The 22108-nt window shown below is 39.3% G+C and overlaps 2 protein-coding genes across 7 annotated transcripts in view; one reads left to right on the forward strand and one right to left on the reverse strand.

Moving 5' to 3' along the window:
- The window catches only part of DDX59 (DEAD-box helicase 59), a 30688-nt gene extending 19944 nt beyond the window's left edge, over window positions 1–10744 (reverse strand). The window contains exon 1 of one of the 3 annotated variants that reach the window (XM_069789400.1): window positions 10727–10744. The gene's annotated coding sequence lies outside the window, so the exon portion shown is untranslated. Of the gene's footprint in view, window positions 1–10603; window positions 10668–10726 lie in introns of those variants that run through there. The other 2 variants (XM_069789396.1, XM_069789405.1) reach the window with 2 other exon arrangements.
- A 153-nt stretch (window positions 10745–10897) lies between these two features.
- CAMSAP2 (calmodulin regulated spectrin associated protein family member 2) overlaps window positions 10898–22108 on the forward strand; it is a 91506-nt gene continuing 80295 nt past the window's right edge. For 3 of the 4 annotated variants that reach the window (XM_069789390.1, XM_069789392.1, XM_069789393.1), the window contains exon 1: window positions 10898–11704. In XM_069789390.1, the coding sequence (XP_069645491.1) occupies window positions 11566–11704 (139 nt within the window). In that variant the 5' untranslated portion in view covers window positions 10898–11565. The remainder of the gene's footprint in view (window positions 11705–22108) is intronic. The other variant, XM_069789395.1, reaches the window with a different exon arrangement.

Consider the following 22108-nt stretch of genomic DNA (forward strand, 5'->3'; position numbering starts at 1 on the left):
GTTTTGTTTTCTCTTTTAAGCTAGACATGCCAGCCAATACAGTCCAGGTGTGATAAAACTGAAGACTCGAAAGCACTGAATAAGTGAAAATACTAATAAACACCAATTATATGAGACTATGGTATTCGAGATAACCAAAAGAGATGAGAATACGTCACAATGTTCCAAAAACATACATCTTTAACTCTCTCTTGAGCTTCTGCGAATCATTTGCAGTATTCATCAATGAGTTGTTACAAATACTAAGCAGACAAACCTCTACTTCTCATGAGATGGTGGCACTAAGTTGTCCATCTGTGGTTTAATTGCACACTTTAGGACCACAGATTTGTCCTTCTGAAATTCAGTTAGTTTCCTAAACTTTGTTTGCTGTGAGAACAAGCAGACAATACATTAGCTCAGCTTGATAAAGCACAATAGCTATTAAAAAAGAAAGCAAGCTTCAAAAATGCAATGTATCTCTCACAACCACCCTCAAATGACTGCTCCCTATGCTTTTTATTAGAAAGATTCAAAGATGCCAGTAACCTTACAGCTGGTGACTGTAATAACAGAGGGTAAAAAGAGAGAAATAATAAATGCCTCCTTGTTAAGCAGTTTTGTTTGTGCTGTTCCAAGACAGATTTGCCAAGAACTTTCCATGCAAACCTTATTTTTCTGAGATTTGTAACCTGGCTGCAAAAAAATCCAGAATGATAATGCCCGGTTAAAAAGAATTCAGATTACAAGATTTAAAATACATTTTCAAGTTTTGGAATAAATTAAATTTACACTAAATAAGGTAAACAATTTTGCACTTCATATACTTTTTAGTTGCTTTACTGAAAAAACCCTCTGGTTAGCAAGTTTGCACCCCAGATCATTGTCTGTTTTCTAACTCTTTGGTATTAAATAAGTCTTAAGTATTGCAGTGTGAAAGGAGACTTCTGTGCTGTATGGTCAAGACTCCAGTGACGTGTATTTTCTTTTTAAGCAAGATTCTATGAAATGCATATGAAGCACTCATGGGATTTTATCTGCTAAACAATTCAGTGGATTAAATCTGTGCTAAATCTTAATGCAACTCAGCTGACTTGGGCATAAGGCCAGGCTGTGAAAAAATTGGCTAAGTTTAACACACCATTCTTACAAAACATAAGCCTTGAATTTCCATGTTAAATTATGTGGCGTTGGTTTTGTTTTGTTTTTAACCAAATATTTCAAAACTTTGAGCCATGCAAAAGTCCAATTTCACTGTTCCCGTTTTCTTTTTTGGCACATGACACAGTGGGACGTCATTTTGTACAGTTCCTTGCCAAAGCACTATTGTTTCCTGTGGCAACTAGCAAGATACATCGAAATGACATTTCAGGCACAACTCCGATTACCCAAGCTAAGGAAGCTCTCTTCAGGCAATAACCAGGTGTCAAAAGCAAGAAGGCTATGATAGTTGCCCGAGCTGTGAAAAAAGTGGTGGCTTAGGCTTATGCCTTAAGAGGAAGAAACGTCCCAGCAATTCAAAACTAAGAGAGACAATCAAAACTTATTGTCCTGGTTTCAGCTGGGATAGTGTTAATTTTCTTTCTAGTAGCTGGTATTATGTTATGTTTTGGGTTTAGTATGAGAAGAATGTTGATAACACACTGATGTTTTCAGTTGTTGCTAAGTTTACACTACGTCAAGGCTTTTCAGCTTCTCATGCCCAGCCAGCAAGAAGGCTGGAGGGGCACAAGAAGTTGGGAGGGGTCACAGCCAGTACAGCTGACCCAAAGTGGCCAAAGGAATGTTCCATACCATGTGATGTCATGCCCAGTATATAAACTGGGGGGAGTTGCCCCGGGGCGGGGGGGGGGGGGGGGGGATCGCTGCTCGGGAACTAACTGGGCATCAGTTGGCGAGTAGTGAGCAACTGCATTGTGCATCACTTGTTTTGTATATTCCAATTCTTTTATTATTATCATTGTATTATTGTTATTATTATCATTATTAGTTTCTTCCTTTCTGTTGTATTAAACTGTTCTTATCTCAACCTATGAGTTGTACTTCTTTTCTTCCCCCGATTCTCTCCCCCATCCCACTGGGCGGGGGGGAAGCAAGTAAGCAGCTGCATGGTGCTTTGTTACCGGCTGGAGTTAAACCATGACACTTATCAATAAACTGTAAAACTGTTCTGAATATATCTGGTGAGATCATTTCAAAGGAAACACTGTAAAAAACAGGGCCAGAAAATACCATGAGACAGAGTAGCTTAGAAATGTTTCTGCTCATTTTCCTAACTTGGCCTTTCCCTCAGGAAAATTTGCCTAGAGTACATTATCCCCCAGAGTATCTCTACCTACCTTACAGTTCAACACAAATTAAAACTAACTAATCCTATTAAACAACAATTCCTTTGAGATTACTTGCAATTCAGCCAAACGTGCCGGGTATATAAGGACTTCACCATTTGTGAGGAGTTTATATGAACTGGAGTAAGTCATCATACTCAGATTCTCATTCTGCTCAGCTCCACAGTAAACTAAAGCTGCAGGGGAACAGCTCCCCTTCACATTACCAATGTAAATACTTGAAAAATAGAACACTACTACATTATACAACCTGAGCAAAGAAAAAACACAGCTAGCCAGACAAGAGACAAATTAAGAACAAAGAGTTCCATAGGAATCAGATCAGTGGAACTTGGAGCAAAAGGGCAAGGTAGTGAAAAGGCTTCTGCATTACTGACACTGCTCTGCAAGAAGCCACAAAGGTAGTCAGTGGTTACAAGAGGGTGTTGGCCCTTGGAAGCATGACACATCTTCCTTCAATGATTAAAGACCCAGCAGAAGCACAGACACAGAGCATCTCCATGCAGATGGCTCTTAATCTTGTGTTGATACACAGGAAACCTGCTCTCTAGCAGCAGCGAGGATATTTCTGTGGGACCGGGCTCTCCTAAATAACGAAATCAGAGCAATGTAATAATATCAAAGCCTTTTTTGTTACTGCTTGCCTAGTCTTAAAGTATCTAAAACTTTATCATTCTGACTCTGAACAAAAATGGTTCATCAGTTTGTTCTGCATTTCCACTGTGATGTGTTGGCATCTGACTAGAACTTCTATGACCTACTACAATACAAATAGCATTTACAATCCTTATTTTTTCATCTGTCTCTGCTGAAGTATCCCAACTCCAGTTCAGCTCTTTACTCAAAGAAGTCAAATAGTATTCCTAATTATACAAGTACAATCCCACTTAAGTCCATGGTGGTAAGAGAATAAAACATGGCAGTGTACCCTCTACCTTGGATACACTTTCTTACTGAGCCAGTTTTTGCTTCCCCATCTCTTCTGGTAACCATGACTTACTCCTTTTCTCACTTCTGAAAGAGCATGCTACCAGCTGGGACAGAGACTCTCAAGTACCCAATTTCAACAGTTACCCTGTACACAGCAAAATCCTCAGCTGAACAAGCTGGACCTGTATCAAGACAGGGGTTCACTGCAATGAAATCTCTTCTATTACCCTACATTCTCCGATCAGGCAATTGCTTCCTTTCTGTTAAGAACAAATAGAAAAGGAGAAAAGAGTTTGACAAAAACAGAGAATACTTGCCAGACCAACAGGAAACTGATAGGTATATACCCCAGCAAGTCCCCGCTCTTGTATAAAACCTCCAGGGATTACTTTTGTTGTTTCATATCATGATGCCCTTGATTCAACACCGTGTCTACTAGCATACTCTTACCCAGACTGACTCTTTCCTCATTTAGTAAATTATCATCTGTAAGGACTGCACTGTGGCTGTTAAGGCAAACCCTGGATCATGGGGGATTATGACGTTCTGTGCAAAAGTGGGAGTCCCGGGTGTACTTTGTCTGTCTCAGACTGCTTCCAGGACAGTGGCCATCACAACTAGGGCTCAAACATTCCCTGAACAGCAAGTTTCAACCTGCTTGCCCTCTTTCTTCATCCATATTCAACTATGCTGGCTAATACAAAGAGAGGGCTCCCTTTTTGACATCCGTGATGATGATGGACATTTTTACTCTTTGTGCCAACATGCGGAACCATGACTGCTCCCTGCCCAGGTGAGACAGCCAAGATAACACGCTATGCTTTAACAGAGCCATGTATATACTATATAGCAAGAATACCATATGAGGACAGATGTATAACCAGAGAGATGTATAAACCTTTTGTAGGTAATTTCTTTTGAGACTTTCTAGAAGAAAGAAATTATCCAGGTTTTTTCTTCAAACACAAATATTCTGCATGACACCCTTAATCCAGAAACACAATTATATACACACTTAAATTTAATCATGTCTGTAGCACCAATGATTTCAAATGGGAACTACACATAGCATTAACCTAAAGCTGAAAAAATCCTTGTTGGAGCCAAGTTTTTATTGCTAAATATATATATACATTTCATTTAAGGCAACTATGAAAATAATTGTTGTTCTTCCATGTTTCTAATATATATTGAAATAGGGGAGTATTTAAATCAAATTGTTGTACATGAGACTTAGATATCCTATATATTTTTTTATATTGAAAATGTTTTCAAATGAACTGTAAGGCATACATCTCGTAAACCTACTAAAAAAATATAAACAAATTAAGTTATGCCAAGAGATTTAATGTAACAGAGTTCTATGCACTCAGGTTGTGATGATCTTACCATGCATGCATAATCAAAATCTCCAGCACCATCAAGGGTCACTATGTATAAATGGTTACAATAAAAATCTTTGATACACACTTCCCACAGCCACTTTTTCAACGGTGTACCAGCTATTTACACCTGGTCCCTAAAGTAGTCATCAAAAATTCCTCAGTAACATGCAATTTCTCAGTAAGTTAAGGGAAACTGAGAAACTGCCCAAAAAATTCAGTGAAAAACTGGATGATGATATTTCAAAAAAGATACATGGAAAAAAAACCCTTCATTGGGTAGTCTCCTATGCTATTCCCTTGCTTTCCTCTCCTCATCCATCTTCACTATCACCCTTCCAAAAAATCATTCTGCTGCAATTAAATGACACCAGAATTTTACTGTTCTGTTTACTGCTGATCTCATTCAGACACACATGGGCTTCAGTGGAAACTGAAAGCAGGGCCAAAAGATGGGGAACTGAAGCCTGTTCGTACTCCGCTAATAAATCATGTATATGCTCAAAACAAATGAGCTTTTATGAACTTTCAGGTATTTCTTCACGTGTAGAAGCAGAATGAAAAAAAAAAAAAATCAGCCAGTCACTTCAATGGAGTATAGTTCAACAGGAAAAAGTGCACAATTTAGTATTCACCCTCATTCAGACTTAGTGAAAAAGTCTTGCTAACTGATTTAAACTTCTTATACCTGAATGCACAATTTGAAAACTAGACTCATGCCCATTTTCCTCTGAACTGGAATGCAAATAAAGCATTATCTAACAGCTACCATAATGGTAATAACATTGTATTTTATTTTTGTACAGAGTGGGGTTTTGAATGTAAATTTCCCACCATATATTTATTTTACAGTGCGGCTAAGGTAACTCTAGTATTTAAAGGTTATATTCATAAAATCATGCTCAGGATTTTCCTTAGAAAACATGTCAGCCACTAGATGGCCATAAAAGAAATCGTACACAGATTTCACTTAATGAAAGACAGTAGGATCTATTCCATATGTTTTGAAGTTTATAATAAAAATATCAGTTATAGCAGGGTATTTGTTCTCTTCACAGACAACCTGGCAACAGTGGAATGTCAAGGAGAAAGCACTGGAATTAGGGAGTATCACACAGCACACTTGGGATGAAAAGTAATCTAAAACCCTAGCACAAGGGCAATTCCAGGAGATGGGCAGAACATGAAAGCAGCCAGTGTGAAAACCAGATTTAAAAATTAAAAATAAATAAAAAAGTCTCAGAAGACACCGAAGTAACCAGAGAAAAAGACAAACAAACCAACCAGCCATTAGTGTTGAGGGAGATGAGAGGTTTTGCTTCTCACAGACCACAGGAAAGGGACAGATCTGTTCCCTGGTTGGTGACCCGGGGAACTGGGGGGAATATGTAGATTTTTTTCCCCTTCATAGAGCTACATTAGGTCAAAGCCAAGTTCAGGAAACAAAACCAGTAACATCCAACTATTAAGAGAAGTGACTGTTAGGTACCACATTTGATTCTCACCGGGCAACTTTTTGGTTGTGCAGATTTCAGTAGTAAAGGAGCTGAAGCAGCTATTACTCCACGTTTTTCCTTTTTTAATTTGTAACCATACCAAAAATCACAGGCAATCCAAGTAAAATGTCATACAAAGCTATATTTTCCCTTTGACTCATGACTTTACTAGAATCTGTAAAGTTGGTAAACTGTTTTCTTGCCTTTTAAATGCCTCAGCACTTTCTGATCACAAATTAATAGAATTTGAAAGACAATAATTATGTAACTGTTCTTGTACTTCTTTATCATTCTGAAACAGGAAGAACATACTCCCCTCCAAAATCATGCCCTGAGAAAACTCCTAGCTTGCAGAAACTACATACATGCGTTTCAGTAATAATGGCAAAGATCAGTAATTCAGACAACCACTCGTTTGATAATACCTATTTAAAAATACACTTTCTTAACTTTTACAGTTTTACTGGTTTTACCATTACTCATAAAGAGGTATATTTAATAAAATATTGTAAGTTTAAGAGGCTGGAATATCAATAATTCCATTTCACCAGTCATCCTTAGGCTGTAACAACCATACAGAATCATTTATAGATTACCTGTTCAACCTCAAGTACCCAACAGAAAACCTGCTGAAGTCAACAAGCACGTTTTTTAAGGATCACACTGGGACACGACTGGTTCTTGGTTTGTATGTTGACAGTCTGACAGCACCACATCAAGTTGTGCATGCTGCCTCTTTGCCAGAGGTTACAGGCCAGAGGGTGCACCCCTCCCCTCAGCCACTACCATTTCTATAATGACCAATATCCTCTAAGCTAAAGCAAACAGATGGGATCATCTTAAATAGGCAAATTCGACAGCAGCAATTAAAGGTAACATCCACACGGTGTTATTCCTAGCCTTTTTCCAACATTAAGACTGAACCACTACATGGCAGAATAGATGCTGTGAACTGCTGCATTTGTGGATTTGCCCTACTACAACCAGCTAATCTGGAATGGGAATGTTTTTACTACCCTTTGTAGGTAGCCTGATAAGCTGTCTGTTTACTAGCAATGAGTCTGACTATAGACAGTGCCACAGCAAAAACAGTAATAGTATTGCTAATTTAAAACATTTTACTTTACCTTCATCATCAAGTATTGTGAAGTAAGAAATTACACACGAGATCTTAGTCCAGCTTGAACACTCTCTGTAATCTAGCACTAGCCTAAATTTAGTCTAAGGACATCTTATACATAGCCTCTTCAGAAGCCAAATGAATCTTAAAACAAGTGAAAAAACAGAGGTATACAATTGTTAGTCAAGGCTCATTCCACTATCTCCCAAGGTTAAGACTATTAGCAACAACTGTCATCCACACCATTATTCATAGCTCCACGGTCACATTTGTTCCTGTTGCCTGACACTGACTACAGGCTTGGTACACCCACTGTGTAAATGGCTAGACACATGACAGTGAAGAATCAGGCCTATGATGTAATTACAGGATAGAACTAGTCAAATGGGTTTCTAATCTGGGGTAGAAGGAGGGAGGGGAAAGGAAGGGAGAAAGAAGGTTAAAAAAACCCCAACCTATCTGTGAGCTGCTTGTTTTAATCCTTAATACTTTGTCTTTCCACTTGGAATGAACTTTAAAGTATAAAATACTTTGCAGCAGAAAGATTGTGTATAGAAGAGATTATCACTATTCAAAATATTTTAAGACAGTTAAACAGGAGCAGAGCAGAAGGGGATGACTCCTCGCTCAGCTCTTCTGTTAATCTACTCTGAACAATTAGAGCAAATTTTAATCATTTTCCATGTTGACTGTTGATACTTTTGACAATGCAATAAATAAGATCACATTTTGGCATGTCTGCAAAAGTAGAACTGGCACAAGAACTCCAGCGACTGGTGGTGATGTCTTGTTTTTCACTTACACATATTAGATTTTACATTCATGCATTCATTTCTAAGAGCACTGAGAAAATGAAAAACACTTTGATTGCAGTTACCACAACACAGCTTTTTTAGATTTTCTTCTGTGACTCTGAAGAGGTTTCATCAGCACAAAGGCTGCACCCACAAAAATTTCTACATTTTAAATTAGACTGGTAGCAATGTTAATATATGTACCTATCCATAATTGTATCTATTGCCATTTTTTGAGATGCATTCTCTAAAACAATATCCACCTTTTTTTTTTTTTTAAAGTAAGAAGGGACTAATGGTTGCAAGAATTTTGGAAGACCAGACCACATCTTTACTTGCTTCAGTTAAGTACCAGTAGTCTCAGTGTTTAGTACAGTACATACATATATGTGATATTTTGCAAGTGCATAGGAACAGATGATAAACACAGGAGTACACGAAATATAACTGATGACTCCTTATTTGGATTATGCCACATTTCTGCAAGAAAGCTGTTTCTGAAAGTTTAAAATTATTTTATAGGGACTAGTTTGTAATCTTTTGACCTCTCAAAGTAGATCCTATATCCATCATACCTACATAATGGCCTTATAATTTTCCTAAACATGTCTTCCTGTAGGTTGATCTAATTTTTAGGTATTTTCTTAATCATAAAAGAAACAAATGAGTTGGGATCTAGGATATACATTTTTTTTTTCTAGCTCTAATCATCTGAGGTTTTAAAGCTTATGAATTCCAGATGTTTGTTGTTAAATGTACAGGAAGAATTAAACTAGTTTTCTAGTAGCAAGGTTAAAAAAAAATCATTAAAATAATATTAATTATTTTATATAACTTATGTCCGAAGTATATATATAAAAAAATCATTCAGGAAAATGTGCCAATACAGATTTTACTTTAGTTGTTGAAAACTAAGCATATGCTGTTCCTGAATAGAGAACACTTTCCCAAGTCACACCTGTATGTTAATTTGGTATTATTATTCCTATTTCTGCTGTAGAGGATCTGGGAATTTCAGTCAAAAGTGTGCTAAAGCAAGGATTTCTAAACTTTCCTCCTCCCCTCCCTTCTGCTGAATGCTGCCAGCAGCAGCTCCTAGTTTTATAGCTAGCTATGTACCACTTATGAGTGGTATGCATGACAGTTTGGGAATCTCATCCCAGACAGCATATGGGGAGATAGTCAGCAATAATCTCTTCAAATGTTGACCTCCACAACCCTTTCATTTACTCATTACTAGTAAATATAGATTCATGTCAGTAAAGTACACTATGGCCTCATAATCATGATATTTGTATCATTGTGCACATAAAGTGCTAGAAGCAGAGCCATGTAACAATGGAAAATCTCTCCAGATCAATTCACAGTCCACTTTAAACATAAAGAAATAACAGTCTGTATAAAATATTATTTGAAACCTTACAGTGTCATGCTAAAACTGTGTCTAAATATTTTTTCCCAGACTCAGTGGGGCTGAAAAAAACCCAAAACCCAACACACCTCAGACTGCCATCCTCTACTGAAACAGATTAGGAAGACACTAAATTACCACAAAAGGAAAAAATTTAAAAAGAGGCAGGTTAGCTAATAATTACTGTAAGTCAGGAGTGGTCCTTTAGTGACACAAGAAAGCTCACAGAGAAAAAACTAAATATAAAAATGAACTATTAATTTTTGGCCAGATCAGCTTCTTGAACTGGGTCACCACAGCTGCTAAAGCACCCAGGCTGGCAGGGAAGGAGGGCACACTTGTACGTTACACCAACTTAATAACTATTCGTTGCCAAAAAGCACAAATTTACTACCCCCTGGCACTGCTGCTCACTCAATTGCACAGTGCCCACGCAAAACAGAGGCTGGGCCTTCCCGTCAGCAGCGGCCGGTCACCAGCACGGCTTAGTAACCAACACAGCCACACCTTCAGACCCGTACTTCAAAGCTAACTCATCCGATTTTGTTTAAATGCAAGTCATTAATCACCCAGTTACTAGTTCCTAGTGTGACTAATACTTCTTTCCACACAGGCCACTGTTAAAGTGATTTTATATATTTCCAAAACCAGCCCAGGTACCTGTAAGCGAGACAGCAGATGGTCTCTAGGGCAAATTGTTACTACTACCTGTTATTACAGCTATTACGTGAACAGGCCCTGAACCATTTTAAGGCGCTGCCATTCTTCTACCCGAGTATTTGAGAAGTTATATATAGACGCAATTTAAAATAGGAGGGACAAAGGCCCACGAGAGGGACGAGAAGCCCGCCTCCTCGGCAGCGCTCCCTACTCCCGTCAGCGCGGCCCCGGCCCACAGGCCTCCCCCGCGGCGAGGCGGCCGCCAGCACCGCAGCCCGCCCGTACACACGAGGCAGGCTGCAGCCACAGCGCGCGTGCTGATCCCGACCTTCCCCGAAGACGCCACACAAGGCCAGCGGCTGCGCGGGGGAAGGCCCGTCCGGCCCCACTGTGGAAAGCGGCGACGCCAGCAGCGGGTGGGCCCCGCGGCCGAGGAACACCGCCCTTTTCCCCACAGCCAAGCACCGCCAGACGCCCCCTTACCGGCGGGACACACTCCACCCCTCTCTCCCGCTGCCGCTGGGCTAAGGCTGGGCAGAGCCTGCCCGAGCTCCCTCATCCCTCGGCCCCCCCTTCCGAGACGAGACGCGACAAAACGAGACCCACCCCGACCAACCCCGCCTGAGGCGAGGGCCCAGCCCGGACTGGCGCCAAGAATCCCCCTGTGAGGAGGGGGCGGCCACGTGACCGCTGGGCGGTGGAGGGCGGCGCGGCCCGGCCCACCCCGCCCCTCCCTCTCGCGCTCCCCGCCCCGCCCGACCGGGGAGGCGGTGGCCGTGGACGCAAGCGCATGCGCCTCCGCGTTTCGCCCATCCAGTGCGGCAGCCGCGGGTGGAAAAACCGCAGCGGCAGCTGCTGAGGGGAGCCGGGAGCAGTGGCGCCTTGCTGGGGGGTGGCTGGGGCAGTGCCCGGGTCCGGGCGCGGGGCAGTGGCGGGGCTCCCGGCCCGTTGCAGGCCGCCGCTGAGGCGGGGCGGGCTGCGCAGCGTTTTGGGGCTGGTCCCCGGCGTTTTGACATCTCGGCGCCTCCGCCGGGGCCGGGAAGGGCCGCGTCCCGGCCCGCTGCGGCTACGGGGGCCTTGCCGGCGGCTCCCGCCCCGAGCCGGGGGGCTGGCGGCCGCGGCGGCCTGGGGCGCCCAGCCCTGGCCGGAGGGTCTCCCAGGGGAAGGGGGAGCCGGGGCCGCTGGGGACCGTTTTTCGGAGGGTGGGGGGCGGCGGCGGCGTGAGAATTGAGACAAAGAGCGAGGAGGAGGAGGAAGAAGAGGACACTCGGGCTCTGCCACATTCCTGTGAAGAGGAAGGCGGGAGGCGGCGTTAGCCCTTTACGGACAGCTGGGTTCAGCGCTGCCCTCAGCTGCTGTTGGCGTATTTACAGACGTCTCTCCCGGCCGCGGGAGGAGGAGGAAGAGCCATGTAAGTTCTGAATTGCCAGGCGTCCTGTGAGAAGATGGGGGATGCCGCAGACGCCAAGGAGATGAGGAAGACTTTCATTGTTCCTGCCATCAAACCCTTTGACCATTATGACTTCTCCCGAGCGAAAATCGCCTGTAATCTCGCCTGGCTGGTGGCCAAGGCCTTTGGGACAGGTAGGTGGCGTCTTCTTCTTCCCTTTCTTTGATGCTGGTTCCTGCTTGGTTGCTTCGCTCCTGAGGACGTGCGAGCCCTTCCCTAAAGAGCTGGGAAGGGGGGGGTAGGTGGTGCGTAGGAAATGGTTTTAGTCTGTTCCCTCATCTTCAGGTTCCCTTACACCTGGTGGGGTTTCTTGGTTTTCTTTTGTTTTTCTTTTATTACCTGTAATCTTTTTGGAGTAGTACTACTGTTTCCATTAGCGAGTAATTTTTGTGTAGTGGAGCTAATACAATTTTATTTGAGGAATCGAACTCTGTAAATGGCGTTTTATTTATTCCTCAAGTCACACTTATAGAATGCGAAAAACCACTAGCAATCTATGTTTATCTGTTGTCTCGAAAATTTTCCTAACATTGTTTAAGAGCTGAATTGGGGGCTGGGGATAGAAATGGATGTGCGCTGTTAGTTTTGACATGTGTGACACAGTAGCCTGTAGCCATTTGAGCGGTTAAGCAGTAAGAAGGGTTTCAGGAAAAAGAGCGTTTAATGCCAGGTTTTGGCCTGCACAATATAGAAGGCTCTCCTTGTCTGTAAGCGTAAATGGCATTGATTGTAATGCCTCTGAAAGGAAAACCTGGGCCTTGAGGAGTACCAGACCTATTATTCTATGCCTGAAATATTGTGGGGCCTTTGAGGAATACCAGACTTACAGAGGTCTTCCGAGGGAAGCGTTTTAAAAATTTACCAAGCCGTTGTTTGGTTTGGTTTGGTTTTTTTAATATAGCTTTAGAATATTAATGGCTTAATTTTCTGTGGATTAAAAATAGATTTTTTTTCTTTGATAATTGAGTTGGATATTAATAGTCAACATTTTTACTCGTGGTCTTTGTGGAATAACAGGAAAAGGTTCCTCCTGGAATTTTTCACCTTTTGCATTTAGGGCCAGAGCATTGTTATGTATTTGAACGGAGTTAAAGGTGTACCTTTATGATGCCCCTGGGAACTGATGATATTTGATGTAGTGCTTCCAAAAAGCCACTTTTGAAGTGGTTCAATCTAGTGAAATTTCAGTAAGGTCAGTATCTACTGAAATAAAGTGCATGTTCATCACTTGAGAAAGGGAAAAAAAAACCCCAAAATCAAAATACTGTTTCCATATAAAAATTTGTCAATAAACTCTGCTTACTCTCCTCTGTGAAATCTGGGCAAGTATATAGTATTTTTATGTATGGCTTTACTAGTTATGCAGACATGCAAGGTAAAATAGTAGTAGTGAAATTCTTGGAAGTACTTGATTCAACATTTTCGGAGATCATCGTCTTTTTAGGTAGTGTGGTTCTGTAGGCTCTGCTCCTGGTATTCTGGGTGTACAGTGCTTGTGCAATTATATAACCCAGCATTCTAACCTGAAAACCTTTTTCTACTGGAGTTTGACAAATTCTCACCCTGTGGTAGAAATGTCTTGGTTTATATTGGTTGAGTTGCTATTGGATGTGTAAAGCGACTTGCAGGGTACTTTTCTGCTAGTTTCTGTAAAAATTGTGATCCAAAACAAATTCCTTTACTCTTTCTCTTCATTACTGTGGTTGTTCCGAGATGCACAAATGAAACGTGGTTAGAGGAGACAATAGCCCTATCTGCCCTCTAAATACTGCCATAATGTAATAGTAGGAAGAGAAGTAAACATACAGAATTGTAGCGTTTCTGATCTCACAGTTCTTCCACTAGGTTAATATCACTGGTAGCCTCAAAGAAGAGTTGGTGGCTGAAGTATGGAAAAAAAATTATACAGGACTTGCATATCTACAATACAAATGCTTCCTTTATACTTAGAGTGAAACAGAAGAACTGACCTTCATCTTTTCCAAGAAGGAAGGAAGTTTGGGTTTGTTAAATTATTTCAATTCTTTGGAGTAGATCACAACCTCAGTCATGTCTTCTACCTATTGCTGTATACATTTGTACAAAGGAAATACAAAGGATGATTAGTGTTCTTATGGATGCCACATTTTATATCTTTTTTTTTTTATCCCTGAAATGGTGCAATTCCTTAAGCGGACAGGGGAAGTGAAGGGTTTTTCCCCACCCTCTCTTAAATAAATTAATGCCATTCATTTTGTTTAATGAAAAGTAAGTTGTTGCAATCGTGTATCCATTGAAGAAATCTAAATCTTTATATATCAAATGGGCACATCTTTCAATGGACATATTTCACATTCTTAAAAGCATATTTTAGTACAATCAAAATCGTGGATACAGCTTGGCTAGGTGTTGTGTAGAGAATCCTCTCTTGAAAAAAGACTTTGAAATAGGTACTGTTCATTAACATTTAGTAGTGACTTTTGGTGTTTGATGACAGATATCTGCATCCAAAAACTGAGACACCAGTTATATATTTCTGTTGTCCTCAGTGAAGCTGCAAGAATAGAGTCTGGCCCACAACACAGGCAAATCATGTTGAAGGCATCTTGTATGAAGAATTTTTTAAGAAGTAGTAATTGAAGACAGTGTTCATATTTAAGTGTTGAGGGGAGTGTAGGATTTTGTGCTTTGGTGTTTTGCTGCAAGAAAATGTATCGGTGTTAGGATGGGTCAGGTTAAATGTTTTGTAAGAACCAAATGATTTAAGTGACACAACTTACAGGAACTGAAAGGAGGAAAAAGTAACAAAAAGTGTGAAGTATGGAAGTTGAAATGTTTGACCTTAGAAATTAAATCTGCAAGCACTAAATTTCAGCATTAACTCCCAATGCTGGGAGTTAACCATTTCAGTATAGAAAACTGCTTTCCAAAGAGGTGGTTGAGCTGTGTTGATAGCATATGCTTTGACTTAAAAGTATAACAGGACCTACTTCATAGAAATAATGTAAAAAAGGTCTTGATGTTGTGTTACTCTGTGTCCTTTTTATTTCTAAACAGAAGTGGATTTCATTAATTTTGAGTGTGAAGTTTTTGTCTTCTCACTCTACTATAGTCATAGAAAATGTGGCTAGAAAATTTGTTTTCCATCCACCATCCTAAAGACAGGCTGAGCTAAATATACATCGTTCCTGACAGATGTTTGTTTCGCCTGTTTTTTGAAAATCTGTAATTATAGACATTCCATGGTATGTCTGCTAGTCAATTTGAATCCTTATTTATCTCTAGATGTTAGAACAGCATAATAATCTTGATGTCTTTTGCTATACTGTAAACCCATTACTTAACCTATTCCTGGTGGATGTGAGAAAGGTGGGTGCCTTACCTCTTTATAACACCTTCCGCATAATAAAAACAGTGTCTCCTATCTGTTCTGCTGTTTAGACAAAACAGACTTTTTTTCAACTTACTTTTTGTAAGTCAAGCTGTTTTGGACTGGGTTTTGTGTTTTGTTTTTTCCCTGTATTTTTTCTGTGGTCAGTTTTGCATGAATTCTGTGCTTAAATTTAGATCTAGTGGTCCAGCTAAACCCTTACCGGTACAGGCTAGATTTGAAAAATTGCTTCATCTTTCCAACCTGTAATACTCTCATTTAATCACTAGAATACGATGTTTGTCATTTTTGCATCAGCCTAGAATTGTTGACTCATTCAGTCTGTGATTCACTGTAGCTCTGTATCTTTCTCTGCAGAACTGCTGCCTACTCAGTTGTTCCCATCTTGTAATTGTACAGTTGTAGGTTTCTGCTTTGCAGCTATACTTATATAACTGCATCCTATTTTCAAACCACTTCTTCCACTTATCAAAATAATCTTGAATTATAATTTGTCCTCCAAAATGCTGTCAATCCCTTTGTAGCTTGGAATTGCTTCTCTAAAACCTCAGCTAGTATGGATGAAACTACTAATTCTTGAACCTTGAAGTACATGTTATTCCTATTTGATTGGGGACCTCTGAGTACTCTTGGAAAATTGTTTTCCAGACAGCTTTGTATCCAATTTTTAGTTACTAAGTTAAGACTGTTACTGACATGTATGATTTTCAGAAAATTATGGGAACAATTTTAAAGTCAAGTTAAATTTGTAGCTGTTCTACTATCCATAAAACGTATTATCCTGTCACAATAATACATTTCACTGGTTTAGCATGAGTTTTTTTCTGACAGGAATAAACTAAAAACTAAATAAAAGCTGCACAAACCTGAGTGCTTATCCTAAACATTGCTGTTTTCTGCAGTCAAAATAAAATAGTCCATCCATCTTTTAACATTAAATTTATCCTTTATAGGTGCCTGAAGCAGTAGATTACAAATTGCATCATCTGCAACTAAGCATTACCCAAGAAACCTAAAAGTACCTTTCTCCTGGTGATTAATGTTTTCAGAGTTCATATGCAGCTACTTACTGCTGTTTGCAGATGTTGCCAGTAAAACCATGAAGGGAGGAAATGAACATTGCGTATCTGACAGAAACAAGTTTTAACTAAATACTCTAATCTGTTATGATGGGTGTTGCAGGCTAGAACATCTTTTAATCTTTCCTTAGTAGATCTAACTTCTTTACTTTTACTCAGTATGGCAGCTAGCAAAAACTTGCACAGGATTTTGGAGTATAAAAGTAAATGTTTGAGATTCTTGGGAGGAATTTTTTTTTTTAATAGATTGCTTTCCATCACATCTCTAAAATAGTTGCTGACAAATTGATACTTTACTCAATCCTACTAAAATCAGTTGATTGGACTAATCATCTACTGAGATGGTTTAGTTATAAGTTGATTGTGTCGCTTCTTTCTGTGGAACACATTTAAAACACTGTTTGACTGTAGATCACTTTTTTACAGTAAATAATTAAAATTGTATGAGCTTCTGGATCTATTAGGTTTGGCAGAGTCATCTGAGGCTGTAGGCTGTGCATGTAAAAAAGTTTGGGAAGGTGAATTAGTAAGTTAACAGTTGTCAGGATGCTTACTACATGATAGACCTCAGGTAGAGTAGTTTATAATTTGTTCTTTCAATGACTTCATGTAATTGAGCCTATTCTGAGCCTGTTTGACTTTACAACTGCAGTGTCTGTCTGCAGAATGTAATAGATGTGACAGAGACTGTAGCCAAATGCTCGCTCACGTCAGGTGATAAGAAGAAATATGTTTCTTCTACCTATACCTGGTTTCTCTCTTATATTTTTTGACTATTGTTGCTGTTACTGCTGCAGATATACCCCCATGATTTAGGGTAATCTGTTGGGTTACTTTAGTCACTCCATGTTCAAAGGTGGCTCTCATTCAAACTTGAAGATTATTTATATGCTGTTAATCAGGAACTTACCACCTTTCCAATATGAGTTGTTATGGAATTTCTACAGCTAGCTGGTGGATTTTAATGAGCAAAACTGGACACAGTTCCGCTCCTGAAACTAATAACTTTTGACTACTTGCTTTGGTAAACCTAGGCCTCTGAATGAATGTTTTTGCTGATCATTCTGGAAAATGAGGCTGGGGGTGAAAAACCTTCAAGACTTTGCAAGGAAAAAAAAAAAGTTCTTTCTCTTCCCCCCTCTCACCTTCCCCCCCCCCCCCTTGGACAATACATTATTACTGGATCAGGTGGTAGTAATAAACCTTTTTGCTATAAAGTTGAAATGTAACCTGTAAGCCAGACACCAAAGCAGATGTGTCAGCTCATGTCTATCTAGTTATGGCTGGCAAAAAGTTTTCTTCGGTTTAATAAAGTCTTACAATAGTTCAAGAAATAAGTGTTTATCTCTACATTTCTGAAACAATCTTTTACCCTAATCCATAGGCTATTTGAATCATACTTTGACTATAACAGTCATCAGGGTGCTAGCTGAGTGAGATGGGATTATAACTATACTATTATCTTAATATTTCTCATATTTTGCTTTTCCAAAAATAAGTTCTGAACTTATGCCAATAAAATCAACCGTGGTAATAAAGAGATTAATTCTTAAGTCATTCTTTTGTTTGTCAAAACCTGAGTCAATACGCAGGTTTTGGTAAAGTAGATGTTAAACTTCCCCGTTTTAATAGGAAATGCCTCTACCGGACAAATTCTGTATGCTTTGTGAGTTAGCACTTCCTGTTGTGCTACTGAAGACAGAATTTTGGATGGGATAGACAATTAATGTGACCCAGTAGAGCATTTCTCATGTGATTCTCAGTGTTCAAAAAATAACTGAAGTCTGGGTGGGCTATGAAGGTAGAACCTGTGCATGCTTTTTCCTTGGATGTTTTGTGGTTTTGGATTTTGGTGTGCATGGTGTTGGGTTTTTGGTGTGTTGTTGGTGTTTTGTTTTTTTTTTTTTTTTTTGTAGTAAGGAATCCCTTGTAAGTGCAGAGCTGTTGTTAAAGCAGTGGATAGTGATCTATTTTTGTGGAATCTAGAGGCAGGAGGGTAGGGTCTGTTTATTCATAGTACTTCTGTGATGGTAAATTCAAGAATCTCTCAAGTTCAGTTTAGTTAGGTGCACAAAGTTAAGAATTGTGATACTGAAATTCAGTCTGCCGTAAATTTATAGAGGTTGACTTTTTAGATACTTGCCCCTAGGCAAAAGTACACCTACTGCCTGCTAGCCCAGAGCAATGTAAGTAGCAGACCGATTCAACAAACCAAAAAGTACAAATTCTTTTTTAATATCAACTGTCGGATTTTGTTTTCTGCTTCCTCATTAAAAATCTTGTTTCATGATTTTTCTTTTTTCGGTAGCAGCAGTTTGATCCATGGATTACTAACCTGCTGTGAATCTTAGAACCTGAGTACTCATCAGAGCCCTTGAAGGTGTCTACGAAATAAAAGAGCAAGTTGAAATGTCTCCCTCCTCTACTGAGGCAACTACCAAAATTCATCAAAAGCAAAATAATGTAAATTACGCTTCTCTGACCTGTTCTTAGTGCTCTGACTCCTGACTTCCATGCAAGCTCTGTTCTCTTGTGCCCAAATGGCAAACGTGGCACCAGAATCCTTGTTGCAAAGTGGGAGTCTGAATGAAGTAACTTAACACTGTTACTTTATGACAAAGGCATACCTTTGCTGTCCTGCAGAAAACTGTCAAGTAATTGAGTCCATTAAGATTTGGCATAAATTCATCTACTGGTTTGCACTAGGAAGTGGTTAAAGGTATTAGTTAGAATTTTCATGAAATAATTACGTATTAAATCTCAAAGTCTTCTACAAGTAGGTTTTTCTTAACGTCTTTGTTGATTGATGTCAGTAACCTGTAGAGATGGAAATTTTCTAGGGTGAGGCTTATTGTGGCCCTGTGGCTCCCAAGAATGATGTATATTTTAATTAGCTCATGGTGAAATATTTTAACTTGTTTATGTCATCCTCAGGAATAAAAAAAAAGAAAAGACTTTGTTGACAAGGACTTCTAAGATTTTAGACTTCCTTAATGCAAACATTTGTAAACCTGGAATTATTCACTCTTATAAACTTGAAAAACTCAATGGTTATGTAACTCAAAGGATTGTATTCATCTATGTGAAAGTCCAGACACTTTACAACAAACCAGTTTGTTTTTAAAGAAAGTGTAAACTTTCTACATTAATACAAATAATTTTTTCCAAAGGAGTAATTCATATTATCCTCCCAAGGAATAATTCAGACTTACCTGAGCAGAGCGTTTTGTTTATAAAACAGCTTTTAAAGGTAAATTCAGAGGTCGTAGCCATGAATTAATTTTAGATGATTCCTTCCCTTTAATATGGTCTATTTAAATGGAAAGTTAAGTTACAATTCTATCTCATGGTGGGGAGAAATAATAATCCCTTGTTTGCTTTAAAGCTTAGAATAAGTCCTTTTTTTTTCCTTCTCCTGTCCCCTCCTCAAGAGAGTATCTGCAGGACTTTTGAGTCCATTATAAGTTACGGGAAAATTACCTGAAGATATGTTGAATACTGTTTTAAAGTTAGCCTGATTCTTAAATTTACATTATTGTTTTGGGCTAATGTGGTATTTCCTTTTTGTTCTTTTCCCTGTGTGTTGAACTTGTACAGTAGCTTCATTTATTCTCTTCACAGTTCAATATTTACAAAATCCAAAATGTCAAACTTTTTGGGTTTTTTTTTAAACCCATACCAAGAAAATATTTCCAAAATTGAAACCTGTGTTCCTGTTGACAGTTTTAGGGAAAAAATAGGGTGAAAGCAGTCTCTGGAGATCATCTAGTGTAACCTCCTGTTCCAAGAAGAGCTAGCTTCAAAGTTAGGAGAGGTTTCTCAGGGCATTGTCCACTCAGGTTTTGACAGTCCCTGTGAATGGTGGTTTCGCAGCTGAGTCCTTTTGCTGTGAAGAATTTTTTTACTTGTTCAGTTGAAATTTCCCTTGCGGCAGCTTGTGTACAAGTCTGTGTTTCTGAAACCTGCCTGTTGGGTGCTGAAAGACTGCAGTTAGATCCTCCCACCACCTCTCCAGCAGAAATACACCCAGTTCCTTTGGTCTCATCCATATTACATGCGCTCAACTCCCAGAACTCAGTGTCCCGGCTATCTCTCTCTAACATAATTGCTATACTTTGCCACAAATTTCAAGGTCAAATGGTACTTTATGGCAGTATGCACAACAGGGTATTTTTTTAAAAACTGTTCATTTACTTTGGAGTTTAATCTTGAAAGACTCTTGTCAGATGGGCAAAGGAAAGGGACTGGTGAAATGCACATATTGGGAATTAGTGTTAAGATTCTTCTCTAACAGAGCTGTTTAACAAATCTCCAGTCCTGCCAGAATTGTTAATAAAGGCTTTTGACCCTGTTGGTTGGTCTGGTAATCTGCTGAGAACTGGATGTAGCCTTGAAATTCCTTTCCACAGGACTGCAGAGGCAAAGCACACCAATTCTGGAAGGGCTGTTACTTTGAGATCAGTAACAGGAAGAGTTTCCTCTATATAGCTGCTGTGTCTTTTTTTTTTTTTCTTTTTGTGTAACTATAACAAAAATGAGAACACAGTTTGACTCTTCTATCAAGATCTATTCTGATATCAAACAGTTTGGTACATGTTATAAATGGGGAAAAGTGCTTGTGTTTCTGTGCGAAGGGAACTCTCATGAGAATTTTTGTGAAGACTTCTGATCTTGTTGCAGCAGGGATTTCTTATTTGTATGCTTTCACATATTTTGCTTTTATAAATTCAGAATAAGTCTGTAGTCACAGTTACCCTTCATTGCCCCTTGTTTCTGTATTCTATTTCTCTAATAAATTTCTCTTCCGGTTTTATTTTTATGATCACCAGTAAGTTTCTATTCCAGATTTATTTTTGTGAACACCAATGAAGTCAAAGAAATGGCATACATCTCATTTTGTCTCTTGCTGTATTTTTCAGGAGCAGAAGTATCATTTATAAATAGTTCTTTGGTAGTTATCATCTTGATTTTTTTTTTTTTAAGTGTACTGAGGTTTTTTGTTACTAAATGCCAGTAGTGGATATTATGCTTTCATAATAAATGTGTTTATTGCCTCTTACCTTGTCACTTTAGGGTCTGTTTCGGTGATACGGAAGATCAGAAATTAGTCATTAATAGGTGGTGGGTTTGTTATCTCCTGTCTTTGGATTTCTCTTCTGGCTCAAATTTTCAGACTTGAAACCTGTCATTGTCTTCAGTGTCTTCATCTAATTTCCCATGTGATTCAAAAAGGGGTGTGTGGTTTTTTTTCAAAAAAGGCAAAATCTGCTGCCTGTGCATTGTGAGATATTTACAAAAAATGTTTTCTAATGCTCTCTAGCATGAGGAAATAGCACGAAGATGTTTTAAAGTTGGCATTTGGAATTATAAAGGATTAAGTCATGATGAGGATTGAGCTCTTGATACTGAAGTGGAGATGGATCATGAGGGACTTGAGAAATAATGAGCTTAATATTTAAACAGTGTATGGACAAACAGGGAAAAGAAAGGACAGGTAGAATTGAGATAGATGGAAATAGTACCTAGGGAAGCAGGTGCCTAACAGCTCATAGAGTTCCTTAATTATAAGTGCCTTTTGTGGTATTGGGTGGCTATAGGTCCTACAGAGTCAGTAAGTGAGGCTGGGAGGCGGCAAGAGAAGATTGCAGTATCATTGCCTGACACTGGTAGATTTTTTATTAATACTTTTATTATCTTTTTAAAAAGTAATTATGTTAGGTATTAGGCTTGTATTTTGAAGGGTAGAGTAGTTTTGCTGACACTGTATTTTCATCTTTATTCTAAAGCACAGCTGTCAGCTTTCTAGCCGAATTTAGGGTCCTGGTTTAAGCAAATTTATACACTATACCTCTCTTCCCCTTGATATTCTGAATTTGCAAGTAAGAAGTGATATCTTATCCTTTTTTACCATCCTTACAACATCTTAAAAAGTATGTGTTAATATTTCTTTCCTTTTTTGCACTCTATAATGCGTACCTTCTCCTACAGCTAGAAGGCAGGTAGCTCTTCTTCCAAAGCCCATAATGAAAGCACATGAACTGCCATAGAATGAATATATGAGGAAGAAGATCATCTGTCATTATCTTGTG

Source organism: Haliaeetus albicilla, chromosome 8, assembly GCF_947461875.1.
Source record: "Haliaeetus albicilla chromosome 8, bHalAlb1.1, whole genome shotgun sequence".
In the NCBI taxonomy this organism is placed as follows: domain Eukaryota; kingdom Metazoa; phylum Chordata; class Aves; order Accipitriformes; family Accipitridae; genus Haliaeetus; species Haliaeetus albicilla.